Below are 23,297 nucleotides of genomic sequence, written 5' to 3' on the forward strand. Positions count from 1 at the left end.
TGACCAGTCTTTTATGGCATTGTTGATTGAACATGAACAGCTGATGGCCTACAACTCCCCACACCTGGTGGATCCACTCCTGCTTGATGGAGACAGATGGGGGGGGGGGGGGAAACAAGGGAGACAGGGGAAGGGAAGCCTGGTGGCTTGGAGGTGCATGATTGATTGATTGATTGAAAAGTTTATTAACAGATTGCAGAATGGGTACAGTACAGTACAGCTCAATACATACAATTGTTAAGGGGATGCAGACCAGAGAAAGACTTTCATCTTGTTTACATCAGGGTCCCCCATTTTCAATGACATCTTTTCCCATCCCATCCCATTGATAGTGAAATTGGATCCTGTCCCACGGAATCCCGAACAAATGTCAGGCTATAACCCACACTGCATGTGTGCTGTGGAACGTCAGTGAAAATGCTCTGTTGATGATGCAGTTCAGCAGGGCAACCGTCAGTTACCCGGTGTGGACCAAGTGTAAAGGCCACAGTTATGAAAACCTTGTATGTCCAACTTCAGAAAACCAGGACCTTTAATAAACCCAAATAATTTGTTCATATCCACAGATATATGTTACGTTTTTAAGTATTCTGTCTCTCTCTAAATCGTGTCCTCTCAAGTGTTCTCTCGCTGTAGTGTCCTATGGCTAAAGTGTCCTTTCACTATAGTTTCCTGTTGCTAAAGTGTCCTTTCATTATAGTTTCCTGTTGCTCCTGTGGCTAAAGTGTCCTTTCACTATAGTTTTCTGTTGCTAAAGTGTCCTTTCACTATAATTCCTGATGCTAAAGTGTCCTTTGACTATATATACTTTCCTGATGCTAAAGTGTCCCTTCACTAGTTTTCTGTTGCTAAAGTGTCCTTTCACCATACTTTCCTGATGCCAAAGTGTCCTTTCACTATAGTTTTCTGTTGCTAAAGTGTCCTTTGACTATACTTTCCTGATGCTAAAGTGTCCTTTCACTATAGTTTTCTGTTGCCAAAGTGTCCTTTCACTATATTTTCCTGTTCCTAAAGTGTCATTTCACTATAGTTTCCTGGTGCTAAAGTGTCCTGTCACTATAGTTTTCTGTTGCTAAAGTGTCTTTTCACTATAGTTTCCTGTTGCTAAAGTGTCCTTTCACTACTGTATCCTGTCACTCAATATATCCTATAACCTACGGGAGGCTGCAATTTGAAACTGGCCCTGGTAAATGTCCACCCCCCCCCCCCCCACCCAACCCCCTCCAATGTACAGTTCCCTCCCCCTCAAATGTATATATTTTATTTTATAATCTCTGTCTCTTAAACAGTACTGTATATTTGTCTTGTATGTCATAAATGTCTGGATGTAACAGTACTGTATGTCGTGTATGTCATAAATGTCATGATGAATTGAAAATGGGGGACCCTGATGTAAACAAGACAAAAGTCTTTATCTGGTCTGCATCCCCTTAACAATTGTGTGTATTGAGCCATACTGTATTGTACCCATTCTGCAATCTGTTATACAATTTATTTTCAATCAATCAATCCTCTCACTATAGTCTCCTGTGCTAAATGTGTATCTTGTCCTGTTGCTTAAGAGTCTGTCATTTTACTTTCCTCAAGTGTCCTGTGCCTATGGTATCCTGTCCCTCAAGTGTCCTTTCACACTATATTATCCAGTCTCGAACGTTTCCTGTCTCCCTAAGCTGGGAGCCTCAAGACTTGAATTTGTGATGTTATCAAGTGACACTTTTTGGTGTTGGTTCATTGTCAATGAATTAGTGACTAGTGAGTTTAAAAGAATGTAGGGCTTACAGCTCTGAATCAGAAAATGTACCCATATCCCAGTAAAATCACCATGGGTACTGTCGTATAGTCTCCTAGGGGTTGTTGCATTATTCACTATGGAGCAGCTCCAGGATTTGAGAGATTGTCCCTGATAAATTCACACTATACCATTGATGTTGAAAGGGAGTGGAAAAATGCTCTAAGACTCAAAGGTCGACTCAATAGATAATTCTCCCTTGTGAATATCACTGTGCCTTTTACTAAGGTTACTGTATTCGTTTTAATACAAGCCTTTCAAATCAATCGAAAGTGAAAGGTAAAGCCCCAGTGGTGGATTACCTAGCAACGTTCAAGTCTCATGGACTATCGCACACTTATGGCCAAAAGGAAAGGCCACTTTAAATTAGAATAACAGGAACAGTGTATTGCACTACCAAAGCTACCTAGCATGTCCTATATGCTCTGTAAATAACTATGTACAGATACCGAGATGTCACACCATGTTACCTGTTACCTGTTTATTGCACAATGTTGTTTTTTATTGTATTCTATTATATGTTGTAACACTGTATTGCACATCGTTGCGGGCAAGACCACCCGCATTTCATTGTATACTTGTATGCCGTGACAATTAAAAACTCTCTCTCTCTCTATTTTCCACCCCTTTTCAACGGCAGTGGGAATGGTGTTTAGCGAGGTAGGCTGAAATCTGCTAAAACACACTGTATACCATACACCAAGGACATACATATATATATCATGTATATATATATATATATACATGAACACAAAGGACAGGGACAATCTATGATAATGGTGAGAGGTCTAAACTAAACTGGCATGGTCATTTAAGGGGAAAATATAATTCACAAATGTTATTTCTATCATATCAGTTTCAATTTGTGAATATGAGCAAATCTCCCTTCCATTCCCTGTCATGCACAGTTCTATCCTGGAGAGTAAAGATTATTTGTTTATTTGAAACCTTTACAAACATAACAGGACCATTTTTCCTAATGGAGTGAAGCTCATAGGCTATTTCCATAGCCTTAAGTCGGGGGGGGGGGGGGGGGGGGGGCACCAGGGGGCTCAGAGGGGTCTTGAGACATTGAAAGGAAAACAAAAACAAACCATGTGAACTCAATAATCAACTAGGCTGCAGTAAAAAACTTAAAACCAGATTCTCAAACATAAACATAAAGACGGACAACACACTCATCACAGACAAGCTGGATGTAGCCAATTACTTAAACATTTTCTTCACAAACATAGCCACAACACTGGTAAACAAACTACCCTCCCACTCAGGGCATTATGGGGTAGAACACATAGTAGCATACTACAAGAACCTAGGGGTCCACAAAGACGACTTCAAACTGGAAATGGTAACAACAGATGAGGTACTCAAAAAACTGAGTGCCCTCCAACCGAACAAGGCCACTGGCCATGACAACATCCCCTCCAAATTCCTCAGAGACTCAGCAGCCGCCATCACCCCAGTCATCACACACATAATAAACCTCTCCATAAAACAGGGACACGTCCCCAAGGACTTCAAAATTGCGAGAGTAACACCCCTGCACAAAAAGGGCAGTAAATTAGACCCAGGCAACTACCGCCCTGTTTCTATCCTTACCTCCATCTCGAAAGTTATGGAAAAAATTGTATACGAACAGGTCGAAAAGTACCTCGCGAAAAAAAAATCTAATCTACGAATTCCAATCTGGCTTCAGAACATCCCACTCCACTGACACATGCCTTCTCTATTTAAACGACCACATCAAACAAGAGGTGGACGCGGGCAAATACTGCGGCATGGTCATGCTGGACCTACAAAAGGCCTTCGACACTGTCAATCACACCATTCTGTTTGACAAGCTAAAAGCAATTGGTTTTGATAGTCTATCAGTGAGCTGGATGCAATCCTACCTGGAGGGGAGAGAACAGATGGTGGAGGTAAATGGTACCCTATCCCCCCCCCCTCACAGTGAGCTGTGGTGTTCCACAAGGAAGCATACTAGGACCGCTACTGTTCCTAATTTATGCAAATGACATGTCATCAGCTTGTGACTGCAACTTGTTCCTGTTTGCGGACGACTCAGCCCTGCTGGTCTCTGACAAGAACAAGTTACAGGTTGAAAAAACCCTCAGCTCGGAACTAGGCAAAATCTGCATATGGCTCGCTGATAACAAACTATCATTACACATGGGCAAAACAGAGTCCATTCTCTTCGGTTCAAATAACAAACTCAGCAAGACCGACGGCTTCTCAGTTACAGTGGGTGACAATATTGTCACAAGGAAAGAAGAAATTACCTACCTGGGCTCCATCCTATAGGCAAATCTTTCCTGTGACAAAATGGCATCCAATGTAATAAAAAAAGTCAACCAATGAACTCGATTCTTGTACCGGATCTCCTCTCTGGTAAACAAGAATACCCTGAAGACTCTGGCAGGAGCACTCATTCAAGGGTACTATACGACTATGCTTGCACCTCATGGTACCAAAGCACCTCAAAGGCGCTAAAAACAAAATTACAAACATCTCAAAACAAACTGGTCAGACTACTGCTTGACCTTACTCCTAGAACCCACCTCACTGCTGCCCACTTTGACAAACTAGGATGGCTTAGAGTAGACGACAGAGTACAGCAACTTGCAATGGGCCTGGTCTACAAGATACACTACACGGGGCGCCCCAGTGGCGAACCACATAGCGCGTTCAGCCGCGACACGGCCGACCCGGGTTCGACTCCCGAACCCGTCGTTATTTGCCGAATGTCTTCCCCCCACTCTGTCTCCCATTCCTCCTCTGTCTCTCCCTACTGGACTGCCCAGTAGAAATAAAACGCCAAAAAAATAAATCTTTAAGATACACTACACGACCAAGGTACCCATGTACATGTCAAAATACTTCCCAAAGGTCAGTGAATACCACGATCACAACACCGGAGGGAGCTCCACAAATCATGTTAAACCCAGATTCGGCTCAAACAAGGGACTAAACACGTTTCGCAATTATGCCACATCAATGTGGAACGCCCTACCCAAAGCTGTAAAGGAATGTGAATCACTACCCACTTTCAAAAACACTCTCAAAGAACACCTACGGGAGACTGCAATTCGAAACTGGCCCCTGTAAATGTCCCAACCACCTCCAATGTACAGTCCCCCCCCCCCCACCTACCCTCCAATGTACAGTTTCTACGTCAAATGTATATACTCTCTTTTCTGGACTCTTTTGTATCACAAACAGTACTGTATTTGCAAATCTGATATGTCATAAATGTATAGATGTAGCAGTACTGTCTATCTGTATGTCGTGTATGTCATATGTTATGATGAATTGAAAATGGGGGACCCTGATGTAAACAAGACGAAAGTCTTTCTCTGGTCTGCATCCCCTTAACAATTGTACTATTGAGCTGTACTGTAGCCTACTGTACCCATTCCGCAATCTGTTAATAAAGTTTTCAATCAATCAATCAATCAATCAATCAAACATTACAGAATCCTTTAATCACAAAACATCAACATACTTTAAGTACTGGTAATTTGACTACATATCAATTTCATATCAATAAAATACATCGTTTTACACCGTATGAAATGTGCATATAGACTGTCTCTGCTGGTAGTTTCTTTCCATATAAGTACTGTATGCTACCATATGCATAGATATAAAACAGTTTTATATGTGAGCATGGATATATCTATGATAAGCGTATGTAGTGTTGAAGACCAGTGGGGGACCCTGATGTAAACAAGACGAACGTCTTTCTCAGGTCTGCATCCCCTTAACAATTGTGTGTATTGAGCCGTACTGTATTGTACCCATTCTGCAATCTGTTAAATAAAGTTTTCATTCATTCATTCATTCATCAGTAGATGGAGCCAAAGCCTTCATAAACAACGACTCGCGAGATACGTGAGATCACATGACCAGCTCCAATCTCTTTATTTCTCGCGGTAACTCCTTCTTCTTCCTCTTTCACTCCCTGTAGCCAACATGGCAGTCGGCAAGAATAAGAGGCTGACCAAAGGCGGCAAAAAAGGTGCCAAAAAGAAGATGTAAGTAGCACAATTCATGTATCATGACATGCAGCAGACATTGCTGTCTTCAATAATGTTACGCGTGGTTATAAAATATGAAGGATGGGACTGATGGTGATTAGATATCTGCAGTCCTGTACTAAGCTGCTCAGCTCACCGGCCTGCGAGTGGTGCTGAATGGAGTTGTCACATTGTCATGTCCATTCCGTGTAGCTAATTTACTCTTAACTCCTCTTGTCAAATCTTAACATTGGTTCTGTGCTGTAATCACCGCTAACGCCTTTTATTTTAAATGTAACATTAGTGTTTCGAGTTATACGTAATCGTAGTGGGGTAAAGCGAATGTTAGCTTGATAGCTAGCAAGATGGCAGTCGAGTATTGCCACTGAAGCCCTGGCGAGCAGAACGTTGCTGGCAAGTGGCAATACTATTTAGCCAGAAGTGTAACCGTAACCTGTTGGAATCTATCAGTAAGAATGCCGGTTAACGTCAGCTTTTAGGTCTTTCGTCGAGTTGTAATTAACGTTACGAGCGTGCCACCTAGCTATGCCGTGTCCTTTGAATCAACGCACATTGTATGTCAACTTGGCATGTCACCATCGTCTGACTAATTAACGTTAGCCATGAATGCATGCACATCTTGGAAGTGTCTGGACGTCTTTGCCCTTTTTTGACTGTGCTCCTGTATGTCTCCCATCAGTGTCGACCCTTTCTCCAAGAAGGATTGGTATGATGTCAAGGCACCAGCCATGTTCAACATCCGCAATCTTGGCAAGACCTTGGTCACCAGGACTCAGGGAACCAGTAAGTTGTTGTGGTTTGCATTTGAAATATCTACAAATTGAGATATGTGATCAACTGGTGACAACCACCAGTTTTTCTCTGTAGCAAACTGAATGGTATTGAGTACAGTCAAGCTACACTAACAGGGGTCAAGTGGGAGTTTTAAGCATACTAGCAATAATGCAATCGGTCGCACTTGATTTAACAATTGACACTTTTGGAATGATTAATGTTTTCAGTCATATGATTTTCACTGATTACTGATGAGCTTAACTGACCTTCTCTTGGTACGACATGACTGGTATATAAGTAACTAGTATATAGTATAATTGTATAGTAGTGTACAGTCATAAGACTCAGTGCAATACAGTGTTAAGCTACGGATGAGGCACTATCGCAGGACCTTAGCGTGTCTTTTACCATGCATTTAAAAAAAATTATGTACATTATACCTGTTATGTCTTATTACTTGTATTATTGCACAATCTCTGCGGGCATGACCACCTGCATTTCACTGTATGCCTTGTATGCTGTGACAAATAAAACTCTTGACTTGACTCCGTAAACACTGTAGTTTCTAATGGGACACATGTGATTTAACCCTCCCCACCAAGAAATTGCCTCCGATGGTCTGAAGGGACGTGTGTTCGAGGTGAGCCTTGCTGACCTGCAGAACGATGAAGTGGCCTTCCGCAAATTCAAGCTCATCACAGAGGATGTCCAGGGCAAGAACTGCTTGACTAACTTCCACGGCATGGACCTGACCCGAGACAAGATGTGCTCCATGGTCAAGAAATGGCAGGTAATTATCACATTTTTGTTAATGTTTGGGTAAGAGTATCAAGAAATGCTGTGCCCTCTGCACTAGGGATGTGTACTTGTTGACTAAGTGACAAGCCGTAAAAGTAGAAATTGGAAATAATTTATTCTTCAACGCTCAAACATTACTGTTTTCCAAAATGGCATGTTAATTAAAATTAAATACGGTACTGTTTTCCAAATGGGACAGTAGTCATGAACAAGGAGGGCTGCAGCGTCTTTGTGGTGTGAATCCTGTGTCTTTTTGAAGGTGCTCTTGGATGAGGAATAAGGTAGTTCCAGGCACTCTTCTTGTATATAAAAAAGGCTTTAATAAATAGCTTAGTTCATATTAGAACCATTAAAATGTTTGTAAACCATTTCAATAAATGTGAGTGATATGTATAGTATGAAGTGAACAGGGGAGGAAACTTAACTTTTTGGCTTACCAGCCAACTGGTGAGTATCTGATAATTTTAATTTTTTTACCAGCCAAACAGATTTTTTACCAGCCAAAAAAAATCGCTAATTGTGATAATTACTTCTGTCTAAATTGATTTTCAATCATAGTAATAATCACACCGTGTCTCTACTCTTTAAAATATTTATTAGCATAAAACATTAACATGAAAGAGGGATCTATTCTGGACTGGGTTGGGCTGAACTGGGTAGTGAAAGATACTGGGTTGGGCAGTGAAAGAAAAAAACGAAGTATGTTGTGAAGTGTATAGATGTAGCAGTTCTGTATGTCGTGTATGTTATGATGAATTGACAATGGGGGACCCTGATGTAAACAAAGACGAAAGTCTTTCTCTGGTCTGCATCCCCTTAACATTTGTGTGTATTGAGCCGTACTGTATTGTACCCATTCTGCAATCTGTTAATAAAGTTTTCAATCAAGTTAACTTTGAACCTCTGTTGTCAAGCCGCGTCAATGTTGTGTATGCATCTGAGTGGCATCACAACAGTGTTCACTGTGCCTTTAAGACGGCACGGTGGCCTTACGACAGTGCTGTGAAGTACCGTCAAGTGTTGTGGTAACGTCAGTTGGGTTGGTGTGCTGTTGAGCTAGCCCCTTTCGTGACTGCGATGTGCAAGCCAGGGGCTTTTGAGCATGAAATAAAATGTCTAACCTTACGTCGTAGTCCGGTGCGTTTTTGGAAACAGTCATAACAGATACACCTAGCTAACATGGGGCTGGCTGCTTTGAGCACACGCGCACACAGGGCTAACGTTAGCTAGCAAGCAGCTATAGCTAAAACGCTAACTAGAAGCTAACCACTGTATACAGTTCCAATAGACTAACATACACCTCTGTGATTTTAATGTGTCCTTGCCTTAGACTCGAGGGTTGTACTAGGGTTGGATGCAGTTCCCCGTTGGTCGGTCCGTCTGTTTTCCATCTTCTGCTGTGTTTAATGTTATCTGTTTGCGAGTGCTTCCTTGACTTTTATTCAACATTCTATATTTCCGTGGGTTGGCCAGTACTGTGGGAACTTTTATTAAACATTATATATCCGCGGGTTGGCCAGTACTGTGGGAACTTTTATTAAACATTATATATGTTTTACCCTTCAAAAAAGCACTTGCTTGGTCTGGTCAGTGACTGGGTGAGTTGTCGATGAAGGGAATAGCGAGATCATCACTGTGGGTGAGATGGCAGTGACTTACTATGGCTGACTAATCTCAATCAGTGATGGGACAACTTAAAAAAAAAAAAAAAATTATATATGTCCGCGGGTTGGCCAGTACTGCGGGAACTTTTATTAAACATATGTCCGCAGGTCTCGTGCAGTGCTCTCGTGGCACTGTCAACTCGCCAGACTGGCGAGTGGTCTTCATGAATCACTCGCCAAACGTAAAAAATACTCATTTGGCGAGTAAAGTGGCCTAATTTCCTCCCCTGGAGGTGAATAAGATATTCCTTTATTGATCCCCTTGGGGGATATGATTTGTAGCATGGAGGGGTGAGATATGCATTTGTAGTTCCGTTTACCTTGGTTTTTTTAACACTTTGGGTGCCATGGGTTAAATTCATGGTATACCATAGATTGCCAGCTCTATTTGTCTATGGAGAAGTACCCCTATGAAGAAGGGGCTTTGCATGGCTATAACTTTTTAAATTCTATTGCTACATTGCCATTATTAGGGCCCATTCAAAGTCCTATATGCATTGTTCATTGTGTAGCAACGTTAAACTTTTTCATTCACATATTCATAGTAAATATGGTCTAATGTATAAGTATGTTTTCATCTCTTTCTGCAGCTTTCTCCAGAACGTGATCTATAGCCCCAAATGCATTATATTGATGATGAAATACAGTTTGATGGCAATCGGGGCGATATAAAAAATTTCAATTGGACGTACTTCTAGAATGATCTACGTACTTCTAGAATGATCTACGTATGATCTGATGATGACCGGATGGGCGGGGGATCGTTTATAATTCCGTGGGCAGCGTTATATCATTCATCTAGTGTGGGTCATATGTTCATCATAACAGTTTATATGGAACACGTTCAAAAATAACGCTGAATCTTACCGGATCTTCCTCGCGCCGTTGGACGATCAGCGTGGTGTAGACCGTTTTCGATTATGGGATGTTTATCCTGATGAACCATTTCCAGCTTGTATAATACTATATACGTCCAAATCATGTTGTTTATCGAGTTATTGGCAATGGATCGCTATATATTGTGACGAGCCAGAGTGTCGGTAACCAAACCGAGTGCCCGGAAGTAATATGGCCGACCAGCACAACCTCCACAGCACTTCCTGTTTGGCGATTGCGCCGATCGGCCACCAGATGGCGCTCCTGAACCGCCAGAGAGCTCAGTGGGTCCTCCTGGTGGATCTCAGGCCAGCGTAGGGGAAATATGAATCCGATCACAGATTTTTGAAATATTGATATTAAAGACGCTGTAAAGCGTCCTTCGGCAACTTGAGCATGGCCGGGAATGACGCTGTAAAGCGTTTTCCGGCACCCAAGTGTTAACTGGACTGATCACGAGTAGCACCCCTAATTTCATAGTATCAAGTACTTGAAACTTGAATGCCTATAAAGCTTTCTATTCTAACGAGGTGGCATTTTAGACCAATTATATGCAGTACCAGTGCTTCCCTATAATGAGTGGAAAAGCCTGTACCTAGTGCATTGACGATTGCGCTTTATGAGCAGTTAGGGCTGGGCGATATGGCCAAAAACGTTATCACGATAAAATTCATATAACTCGATCGATTATTATCGTCGATATAATGTCTCAAGTTTAATTAACTTCTTATGCCCGGCGCCGACGGGCTATTAATAGACTTGTTTTTCTGCTGCGAATGTCTCGAGTTGATGTCGTCATCAGTCCGCGCACGTTAGCAGTTAGCCAGAGCGAGCAGTGTATCCCATGACGATGTACTAACTATCACCATAAAATACTCTGTTCCGCCCAATACATTGCAACGACGTCCACCGTATACCACACACTACTATAACGTGGCATCAGAATTCACGCCACGCACATACTCGGCACGTAAATATATAAAATAGCGCCGTGCAAGCTAATTATCCTAGCCAGCCATATTTCCAATGTACTAAATATCCCTAAAATACTCTGTTCCGCCCCAATACATTGCAACGACGTCCACCGTATACCACACACTACTATAACGTGGCATCAGAATTCACGCCACACACACTCGGCACGTAAATATATAAAATAGCGCCGTGCAAGCTAATTATCCTAGCCAGCCAAACTATACAATTGCGCCGTGCAAGCTAATTATCCTAGCCAGCCTTGAGTCCTACCTCTCTACCCAAAGGTGCAGTGCGGGTCTCCTTCGCTCTCGGCCATCTCCTTCACTGATTGGTTGTTAGTGCGTGTGCTCATATCCAAGCTTGGAAAATCGATATAGCGAAACTTTGCGACCACGTTTCATGTTTATTTAGAGGAAATAATTTATCGCGATAGTTATCGTTATCGTTTTATCACCCAGCCCTATGAGCAGTGTCTAAACGACCTCCTCGAAAGGTATGCAATTAGGCTGTGCCTACATTGATCCGTCAATAAATGGATAGAAATTTGATGGAAGGCACTACTGTCCGTTGTTTATTTTAAAATTGGAACCTAACCTAACTTAACTGAATTGTGCCGTAGCAGAATTAACAGCTTTGCATATCGTGTCCTTCACTTCCAAAAGCCCCCTCTAAACCTTTCTGTCCATCAAAATTGACTCAAATCTGGCAGAGATGACACTTCAACCCTGTTCAACAACCGGATACTACTCGTTGGATCTGAATTTGAAATCTCATATGTAGCTGCATACTGATGTAGAGCACAATAGAGGGAACATCCATCTTTGTTCCGTGCAAATGGGGATGCTGAAAGAACAATGGACAGTCTGTTGGAATGGCGGTGATAAGTGATAGGCCCATTTATTTTCCCATATAAGATTAGCTATCTAGGGAAATAATTACATTGCTATGATATTAAGATGTATTTTCTTCTATGGCCTGTTTGGGGTTGATGATGGATGGTTCATTCAGTTGGGCAGTAATGGAGATTTACCATTTTAGCCACCAGCTCACTGGAGCTGTCGGAGTCCTCTTGAAGACAATTTTACACGGGACAGTCTAAATTGTACTAGCTGGCTGGTAAAACTGGATGTTTTTAATGATCGACAGGGCAGGTAGAAATAACCCATGCACTGAGGGGAAAAAAATCCTATTGAACGAAGGCCATAATACAAAAGTAAAGCACTTAATTGTACAGAATGCTCATAAAAGTGCACTAGTATTTTACAGTGAATGTTTCAAGTTGCTGCTTCAGTGTCCCTGAATAGTTTTACATGCATGGATTATTTAAAAGTTTGGTTGTGAAGAGGCCACTTGTCGGGTAGATGAGGCACAATTCCCTCTTGCATTTGGGCATGAGGTCTCATGACGTTTCCACTGTAAACTTGGATATTGGTTACACTATATTTATAGGTGAGACGATGGAAATTAAATAACTTAATTTTCGTCCCAAATATTAAACGCTGTCAGTATACCATTACTTAAGTTCACTCCCTGCGGTCAGTAATATTAAACACTTTGTGGTTTTCCTCTACTCAGACTATGATTGAGGCCCATGTGGACGTGAAGACCACCGACGGCTACCTATTGCGGCTGTTCTGTGTGGGCTTCACCAAGAAGCGCCCCAACCAGATCAGAAAGACCTCGTACGCTCAGCACCAACAGGTTCGCCAGATCCGCAAGAAGATGATGGAGATCATGACCCGAGAAGTCCAGACCAACGACCTGAAGGAAGTCGTCAACAAGATGTAAGCCACATTTGCAAACGCAAGCACTAAATATTTGTAAAGTGATGAGGTTAGTTGAACCAGAGATGCCCATTGTCAAGTGTTCTTGCATGACTATAAAAATCCCACAAGCCAAACTCACAAGTATTGTGAAATGACATGGGTTGCTTTTAATTAACATATTTGTCATGTTTTGAAGTATTGTGTTGGTTCCATGAACATTTGTTATGTGTTTGATGATATATAAAAGGTTCATATCTGTTAATATTGTAATATTGGTAGTTTAATTGCTGCAACAGTTGCAACACTGAAGGTAATGCCCTGTTTTTCCCAACCCCCACTTGTTTCAGCTATTTTCCATGTACATGTGGGCCCCATGATCAGTGCCATGTTTCTATGGGCTTCACTCTTTGACACTTGAGTTGGTTGCTCCTCTCCTAGCTTTAATTGGATCCGAACCAGGCAACAAATATTCACCATCTAAAGTCAGGCTGGATGAACATTCTTTGTTGCAAGATTGTCCCATGTGATAAATTCTTTTTAATCTTATTTCTCGGGATAATATACCACAAAACTCAACGTTATTGGAGCGCAGTTAGTTTCTCTCCCCTATTTTGAGCGTTTAGCAACAATCCGGTTTTGAAATCCGTTTCAAAATGGCGGCACTCTGGCAAGAATAACACAGTATTTCATTATCTGTTCTTATGCACGCCTGGTGGTGCTAAATCCAAATAGAACTCTGGCATTTGAAAGATAATCATCTTCCCTTTATTAATTTCCTTAGATTTCTTTTGTACACGTGATCTCAAGAAGGTACTGAACGAGCTCAGTGGCAGTTTTTAATGTCTGGTAATTTTTAGCATAGTGTTAATTTTTAGCATGGTGTTATTCACTGTCAAAGATACAAAGAAATCTTAATTCATATTCTCATCACAATTTAAGCAAGCCTAGTAATAGACACAATATTTCTGACACTGGGAATACATTCACTGAGGTCCCTAGATACCAAGAATATGCAAATGCACCTTGTGGAAGTGGAGCAATATTCCATTTACTTAGGTATGTATTTTAGGCAAATTTTCAGAAAATAGGGCTCCGGGCTTAAGAGGTTAAAAGATCTCAGGATTTTAAGAATCAATATTGGATAATTTAGATTAAACAATTTCATTACGTCATTTCATTAACTTTGTTTGTGTTGTCGTCATTCACCCTCCCGGCCCTAATTTTACTGTTTGTTAATGTTAACAATGCAAAGAATTGTCCCATTTGGCATCTGTAAATTGGTAACAAATTCTATATGCAAATGAAGTACTATCTTGGAATATATCACAAGTGATATACAGTTTTACCAACTTCTGAACCAGACATAGACAAATGAACCCTCTTGCACACAAAGTTGACATTGGGATTTCATTTTAAACATTTAAAACACTATTGTGACAACAATTATTGTCCATCGACTTTTTTATTAAGTAACTCATTTAGGTGTCACCATAGTCTGACGAGTCATAATTTCCTATTAAACATACTACTTAGGATTATTAGCCCTCATTTCATCTTTGTTGTAATATACAATGGATGAGAAAATATGGTCTTGCTTGAAAATAAGACTGAATTATTCTTAACAGTTTGAGTGCCTAGTCTGCCTGTCGTTTATCAATGACTTGTTTGCAGTAAACATTGTCGAAACGGATTGTTTTTTTGTTGGTTCATTTTCGTTTTATACCATTTTGAAAAGCCCTAGTTTTTCAGGAAAATATATAGATTCTGTGATAAAAGGCATTTACTTGAATATTCTAGCATACACAAACACGTTGTCATTTTTCGGCCTATTTATGAATCGTTTTCAAATAAACGCTAGATTATCAATAGTATGTATTTCCTCATCAGCGATGACAGCCACACACACGCATAGGGCAAACGCTGATATATCTGTGAAAAAAGCTCTGATTATCCTAAGACTGGTAAAATAAATTCCTTACCTGAGATCAGATGTTATCCAAAAAGATTATTCAAATTCCTGATCGCCATTCCAAATAGCGATCATGCTTATTGATTACAGTGTTGGGTCCTGTAAAAGATTATTCCAATTCCTGATCGCCATTCCAAATAGCGATCATGCTTATTGATTACAGTGTTGGGTCCAGTAAATGCATAATCCACGTGTTTTCCGGGCCGGCGAGCACAATCGATCCTTCAGTTGGCTTGACTGAAAAGTTAAATGAGCAAACTGGCCACTCCCCCTGCATCAGTGTAAAGTAATGGGGTGCAGTTACACAGGGAGAGACGATAGGGGGTGGTATCTTCTCAATTGAGCTCAGAGACTGCAGCACTAACCCGAGGCTCGATTGATGAAATATATTCAAATCTAAAAAAAACAAAACACTATATAGCGTTGGGGGCACTCAAAGGTCGGCATGAACTAACGACAAAACGCGTACGTGGCACTCAATGTGTTATGGATCCATCAATGAATGGATAGAAAATGTACAGAAGGTATTACTGTCCGTTGGTTTAACCAGGTAACCATGCTTTTGTAGAAACGGCGGATGGTAACGTGTCAGTCGGTTTAAAAACGTCACCCTCCGAGCTCTTCTGTCAATCAGAATGGACCAGGCCATGTGAGCGGATCGGCACGGGCGAGAAATCCGCTCTTCGCTCTTTAAAGCTTGGTCCGCTCCGCTAATCGCTCATGTTGACCCCGCCCTCAAGTCGCTCACCTTACATCGCTCGGCAGATTTTTTTTTCTTTTTTTCCTTTTGATAAGCATGGTGTAAATTAGCTCAAACTACAACAGTCTACACCCCCTGGGCCCCTTAACAATTGTTTGTATTGATCCGCATTGTAATTGTACCCATTCTGCAATGTTAAATAACGTTGTTTATCCATTCACTAGCTCTATTAACACTTTGGCTGCCATGGGTTAAATTAATGATATACCATAGATTGCCAGCGCTATTTGTCTATGGAGAAAGTCCCCTTTGCAGGGCTATAACTTTTTAAATTCTATTGCTACATTGCCATTATTAGGGCCCATTCAAAGTCCTATATGTATTGTTCATTGTGTAGCAACGTTAAACTTTTTCATTCACATATTCATAGTAAAGTATGGTCTAATGTATAAGTATGTTTTCATCTCTTTCTGCAGCTTTCTCCAGAACGTGATATATAGCCCCAAATGCATTATATTGATGATGAAATACAGTTTGATGGCAATCCGCGCGATATAAAAAATTCCAACTAGACGTACTTCTAGAAGTTACTACACGTCATCTGATGTTGACCGGATGGGCGAGGGGGCGTTTATAATTCCGTGGGCAGCGTTATACCAATCATCTAATGTGGGTCAAATGTTGATAATATCAGTTATTATCGAAGACGGTAACGTTACACGCTGAAACTCACCCCAGTGTCCGCGCGCCGTTGGGCGATCATCGTCGAGTAGAAATTTTATCATTATGGGATATATTATTACCCGGTCCATCTCCAGCTTGTATAATGGTATATACGTCCAAATCATGTTGTTTATCGAGTTATTGGCAATCGATCGTTATGTAGAGTGCCGGAACCTATCCCGAGTGGCCGGAAGCAATACGGACATCTAGCACAACCTCCACTGTGCTTCCTGTTAAGCGGTTGCGCGATCGGCCACCAGATGGCGCTCCTGAACCGCCAGAGAGCTCAGTGGGTCCTGCTGGTGGTTCTCAGGCCAGCGGAGGGACATTATGGATCAGATCGCAGATTTTTGAAATATTGATATAAAGACGACGTACAGCGTCCCCCGGCAACTTTAGCATCGCCAGCAAAGACGTTGTAAATCGTTTTTAGGCAGTCAAAGTGTTAAGCGATGATAGCTAGCCTAGCCACACTGCTATGGTCGCTGCCATTAACGTTAGCATGTAAGCTAACGACAACAACAATGGCGTCAACACTTTTTCTAACAGAATGTGAGTGACAAAGCCTGAACAGGATATCACAGGTTCACCCTTCTCATTGGTTGAAAATGGCCTTCATGTTTTTTACATCGCCATCTGTTGCTTTGGCATTGTACTACATGTATATTACATCAGTGTTAAACCACTGTGAACGGAGTGGATTGGAGCGGAGGAGAACTCTCGCTCCGGATGTCGCGCCGACTCATTTTAAAACCCACTCGCTCACGTCAAAACCGCCTGGAATGGACACAATCGGTCAGAGGCGGACACAGCATTAACCCTGTCCAACAAACGGATGATGGTCATTAAAAATGAATTATCCCTCCATTTCTTGTCACACATGCTGTTGCTCAGTACTCATGTGTGTTTGTATGTATGGAGGTAGAACAAAGCCAGTGCTATGTCTTCGGTACCAGTGTGTGTTGTCTGCTGGTTCTATCCTCAATCGCTGGCACAGACCTAAAAGGGACCATGTGATTGTCAATCATATGGTTTTACCATAGTCCTCCAGGTGGGGTGGGTAATGTAGGGGGGGGGGGGGGGGGGTGAATTAAATGTAGGCGTCACTGTAGGTTTGTGAGAGCTCTGTAGGCTCGCCACAACCTTCGCAATCACTTTGGCGTCTGGGTATAAATTGGGCGTTAGGCATGTGTACATTATTCCATCCTGAGTCTCACTTTATTGCATTTTGTTCATTCATAGTAGGGATGTTCGATATTGGCTTTTATACCGATATTGTCCAACTCTTAATTTCCGATAGTGATATCAACCGATATATGCAGGGTTTCTCCCCCCAAAAAACTGAATAATTTCAGGTAATTAACATTACTTATCTCGTTGTGGAATTAACACAATTATGCATACTTTTGACAATAAATGAAATAAGAATTTGTTCTTACTTGCCTGGGTAAATAAAGGTTAAATAAATGTAAAGATATATATATATTTTTTTGAAAACCGATACCGATAATTTCCGATATTACATTTTAATGCCAATATCGGACATCCCTAATTCATAGTATTGTATTAACCTTTAGCCCGAGCGGTCCGTCGGCGGTCTGCAAATGACATCTTGTCATAAATCCATCTCTAGACTATGAATTGATGATGCGTTTATTTTTTCAAATGTAGTAAAGACCGTAACCCTGTCAAAACAGCAGCCATAGTGTGTATTTTCAGCAATACGTTTGTTTACCAATAGGTTAAAGTGTTATTAGTGAAATATTATTTTTGGAAATTTATTCGGAAACAGGCGAATATAGACTATAAAAAAAATTCTCGCCGCCATTTTGTTTGTAGACTTATGATGTGAGGAGACCCGGGGCTTTTGAATGCCGTTGGAATTTCGAAAAACTACACTACCCAGCTCGGCTCCTGTCAATCAAATGACTTGTGGAAATAACCTTTTTATTTATCTTATTTTTTGGGATTATCTACCACAAACCTAAACGTTATTGGCATAAATTAGAACAGTTAGTTTATCTACCGTTCTATGAACGTCTAGCAAAAACTGCGTTGCAATATGATGAAATGGCAGTGAAATCTACATTATAAACGAGTAACTGTACTTACAGTAGATTTCATTCACGGTTTTTGCTGCATGCCTGGTGATACTAAATCCAGATTAAACTCTGCCATTGGAAAGCGGAGATTTGGCCGATCCATAGATGTGCAACTTGGCTATAATGTAATTTATAGGCCTGATATTCTATAATATTTCATGTGTCCGGATGGCAGAATTCTGTGTCTACAAAATCTTCCGTTTAATCATCTTCCCTTTATTAATTTGCTTAGATCTTTAGTACACGTGATCTCAAGAAGGTGCGGAACCAGCTCAGTGGCAGTTTTTCATGTCTGGTCATTTTTAGCATGGCGTTATTCACTGTCAAAGACTAAAAATATAATTGATATTATCCTTTGGTTCATTACAATTTACTCAGCCTAGTAATGGACACCATTTCTGATACTGGGAATACATTCCCTGAGATCCATAGATGTCCCTAGATACCAAGAACATGCAAATGGACTTGCTTAACCTTCGTGCACCCCTGGGACAACTTCCCAACTGTACATACTGTACTTGGGATAATCTTGTCTTGATTTATTGCATATCCCCTGAAATTAAGTTGGGCAGTTTTTCTGGGGCAAAAGATGAAGTCTGCATTTATAAAAAAAAAAAAAAAAAAAAAAAATTACTCTAAAGAAAAAGCCCTGCAAAAAAACACTGCACACGGTGTACCCTTTGGTCAAAAAACGTCCCTATTGACTCCCATGTTTAACACGTTTTTTGAAAACAACGCCATTGCAGATTGAATTAGAGAGAAATTATTTGTTCATCTAGGCCACTTTATGGGCATTTACATATGCATGATTACAATTTTTTTTCAAGATGGCCGCATTGCGTCATCCATTTCCGGCGGCCACAGCTTGTGCGTTTACTGCTTATATCCTGCAATGCCGTTCAAAAAATATTTTTATCTAAAATTATTTGAGAATGTTTTATGGAGGTCTTAGTGTGGTGTGCATGCATGTGTTGAGAAATTAATGTGTGCATGTGGTCATTTGCAGCAATTATGTGAAAATTAGCCATTACTGTACTAGCATTCGTCGTTTCAAAAAACGTGTTTAACATGGGAGTCAATAGAGACGTTTTTTGACCAAGGGTACACAGTGTGCAGTGTTTTATACAGTGTCACTGCACACATTTTTACTTATCTTCGACACTCCAGGCTCTCATAATCCCACCCCAAAAAAATGACATTAGCATTTATGGGATGGAAAATAATTAACCCTTAGTGTTTGTCTTAAATAAGCCACGCTTCAATCACAAACTTTAAGGGGTTAAAATCCTGAAAATGAATATTTTATATGCATGTTGAGGACTGATCATTAAAAAAAATCATAAGTAAATATATATATATTACATGGGACAGAAAAAGTCCCAAAGGGTACACCGTGTGCAGTGTTTTAGTGGGGTACACAAAGGTTACGAGGTTAAAGGAACACGCCAACATTATGGGAAATGTGCTTACATCTTCAGTCGGACAAGAAGATGGATACTAATTTTGTCTGAGTTCAGTAAAAGGCTAGCCTAGCTTTTTAATTACATTTTATACTTGTAGAATTTGAGTGTATCCAATCTTTTAGATTATTATCCAGTTATGACATTTTCTTTTGTGTAAAGCAGATGTTTTTCAGTAGACTTGCCACTGTTGCGTTTCACTAACCTGTCTTTCAACTCAACCACTGAATCCTTTTACTGATGTACACTTGTGTTTTCTTCCAGGATCCCAGACAGTGTTGGTAAGGACATAGAGAAGGCCTGCCAGTCCATCTACCCCTTGCACGACGTCTATGTCAGGAAGGTCAAGATGCTGAAGAAGCCCAAGTTTGAGTGTAAGTGAACGGTGACTCTTTAGCACTTGCTTGCTCATGTGGGAACATGATGATCCAGGTGACTGACCTTATGAACACTTGTGAGATTATAGGGGAGGTTAATGGGCCACATTTCCCAATTTACTAGTGCAATGCCTGTTCGGAACATGTGGCTCTTTGGAATGGACCAATTGCTTGGCTCCTGGTATTTTTGCTTGCGGTATTCTGGAGAACCACTCATCAAATCAACGACGCTGGGCACTGCCCTTACTTGGGCCCTCAGGCAACACACCCGCCAAGTGTGAACTGAAGTCTGATCGCATGAATGGTTCTTGAGAAATCAAAGGACAGACTGAAACTCCTTCCAATTTAGTTAGATGTTTTGTTGGCAGGGTCCAGTGATGGGATACATCGATCTTGTTCAGAGCATTCAAAAACCAAGTTCTGTTTAGTTCTCCATTTGGAAGCAACAAATTGGGTACTTTGTGGCATCGAAGTACAATAACTTCCCCTTTCAGTTTGGCTTGAAATCCCAGCTTCCTAAAATCAAGTGTTTATTTTGGATTGCAACGTTGAAATGGAACTTAATTCATGTTCATTTTTTGTAATGTAGGTAGAAAGGTATTTTAAATGTTTAATGTAATTTTTTGTTTTTCTCTTTCAGTGGGCAAACTAATGGAGCTCCACGGTGAGGGTGGTGGAGGCACCACCACTGCCAAGGCAACTGGAGATGACACCGGGGCCAAGGTGGAGAGGGCTGATGGCTATGAGCCCCCCATCCAGGAGACAGTCTGAAAACACCCCCTGACAGATTTAATAAAAAATGTAAATGACTGAACTCTGCTGGCGTCTTCTGTTACTCGCCTCTATTCTATAGTGACCGGTCCTTTTTTTTATATTTCCATATTTGAACATGTATTTAATGTTGAGCGGGCCTTCATTAGCTAAATGAGATTGTATTCTATTTACAAGATCCAGGCTGTTGTGTCAGGCAGAAATCTGCTGGTTCTTGTAGAGATTTGTCCATTTAAGAAGTTTTAAAATGGATGAGTTGGTTTTTTAACGAGCTCTCCAATTGATTAACTAGGGTTCCTTTAAAGTCTGTCCAGAAAGTGACCCTGGTGTTATTGATGGCAGACATTGTTGGCAAATCAAATTATTTCTCAGTGGAAAATTTGAATTTTTCAAATGAATGCCATTTTATGTCTAGTAAAAGTACTGTGCAAGTGGTTTTTGGACAGACTTAAAGGTTTCTCAAACTTATAACTTAGTATCACGGTCGCTATCTTGGGTGGTGAACCGAGTCAAGTGGCTAATGGGCTTCGTCTGGCATGGCACCATGTTGGTAGGAAATTAACGACGGAACAATTGCATCGGCTGTGATGGGAAGATTAAAAGTAATGTTATAAATAAAAGAATTGCCGCTAGATGGCGCAAATTTATGGAGATGATTGGTATAGTAAGCGTGAGAAGAGAATGTGGAAGTCAATCAAAGCAGCTTGTGGGAATAACCTGCAACCCGGGCAGGATTTGAGCACAGGACCAGCACCTTTGTATTATTTTACCTAAATCTGAGTCATTAATTTATTTTATACTGGTATCGAATAAAAAAAATTATCTTTAATCGTGATTATCGTACATTTGTGGTGGTTATAATTTACATCTATTAACGTGCCAATAATTGACCCCCCCCCACACACGCACACATTCCAATGCTGTTCCCTGAGGGACTAGTTTTTTGTAGTAGTAGCCTACCTTCTATCAAGTGAGTAATGTGTATAAATACATTCTATACACAAAATGAAAGACGACCCAGTCCTAAAGAAGGAGCTTACTAGCCATGTGAACTATCTGAGGAGCCCATCTGTGCATCGGGACTTAACGGCAACATTTTCCATACATTTGATTTCTTACATTACATAATTTCCAAACCTTTCAAGACCAAGCTTAAAACAGACTTAAGAACACCGATTCAACAAATAAAGTCACTGGATATTAAGAAATGGCTTAACTGAAATGTCATGCTGATTGACACTAGGGTGGCCTGTCGGGTTTTTTTTTTTTTTTTATAAATATTTTTCATGTTGATTTAGAATTCGAATGTCAACATTATGAATGAAGCTTCGAACTATTCGGTACAGCCCTAGCATGTTTTGATATTGTCAATTATCTCACTTTTACTAGGTGACTTTGACTGTGACTAACTGAAATATGCCCAAAGGAAAATGGACATGCCGACGTTTTTTAATCAAAGGGCAGCAGAGACAAGTGATACAGGGACACAGGTAAGGTCTGGCTTAGTGATTATAATAGTGCAGTTCAGCATTCAGTAACCCATACTTTTTGTGAATGTGTTTTTGATACTACATTCTGTTGAACACACACCTGAAAAGTAATAGACAGTTATGATATTACATTATGCCAAATGTAACCAAAGCACCTCAAGGGCACTAAAAGACAAATTACAAACATCTCAAAACAAGCTAGTCAGACTACTGCTTGACCTAACTCTTAGAACCCACCTCACCCCTGCCCACTTTGACAACCTAGGATGGCTTAGAGTAGACGGTACAGCAACTTGCAATGGGCCTGGTCTACAAGATACACTACGCGACCAAGGTACCCATGTACATGTCAAAATACTTCCCAAAGGTCAGTGAATACCACGATCACAACACCAGAGGGAGCTCCACAAATCATGTAAAACCCAGATTCGGCTCAAACAAGGGACTAAACACGTTTCGCAATTATGCCACATCAATGTGGAACGCCCTACCTAAAGCTGTAAAGGAATGTGAATCACTACCCACTTTCAAAAACACTCAAAAAACACCTACGTGAGACTGCAATTCGAAACTGGCCCCTACAAATGTCCTAACCTAGTTGTACAGTAAATGACCAAGTAAGGCTTTGTCAGTATTCCAATGTACAGTGTAAAATGTGTGTCCCCTACCCAACCCCCCCCCCCCCCCCCCCACCAATGTACAGCCCTCACCCAACCCCACCCCACCCAACCTCCTCCAATGTACAGTTTCTACGCCAAATGTATATACACTCTTTTTCTGGACACTTTTGTATCACAAACAGTACTGTATGTGCAAATCTGATATGTCATAAATGTATAGATGTAGCAGTACTGTATCTGTATGTCATGTATGTCATATATGTTATGATGAATTGAAAATGGGGGACCCTGATGTAAACAAGACGAAAGTCTTTCTCTGGTCTGCATCCCCTTAACAATTGTACGTATTGAGCTGTACTGTACCCATTCTGCAATCTGTTAATAAACTTTTCAATCAATCAATGCA

The 23,297-nt window shown here is 40.8% G+C and overlaps 1 protein-coding gene across 1 annotated transcript; it reads left to right on the forward strand.

Annotated features, from left to right (window-relative positions):
- Positions 1-5,731: 5,731 nt before the first annotated feature.
- On the forward strand, positions 5,732-20,824 carry rps3a (ribosomal protein S3A). The gene is made up of 6 exons (XM_084318642.1): positions 5,732-5,823; positions 6,506-6,609; positions 7,203-7,390; positions 12,489-12,697; positions 19,898-20,007; positions 20,651-20,824. Exons 1-6 carry the CDS (start codon positions 5,762-5,764, stop codon positions 20,779-20,781), a joined length of 804 nt encoding a protein of 267 aa, XP_084174768.1. The 5' UTR covers positions 5,732-5,761; the 3' UTR covers positions 20,782-20,824.
- The last annotated feature ends 2,473 nt before the right edge of the window (positions 20,825-23,297 follow it).

This window comes from Notolepis coatsorum (genome assembly GCF_963971535.1).
Source record: "Notolepis coatsorum genome assembly, chromosome: 7".
NCBI classification, from domain to species: domain Eukaryota; kingdom Metazoa; phylum Chordata; class Actinopteri; order Aulopiformes; family Paralepididae; genus Notolepis; species Notolepis coatsorum.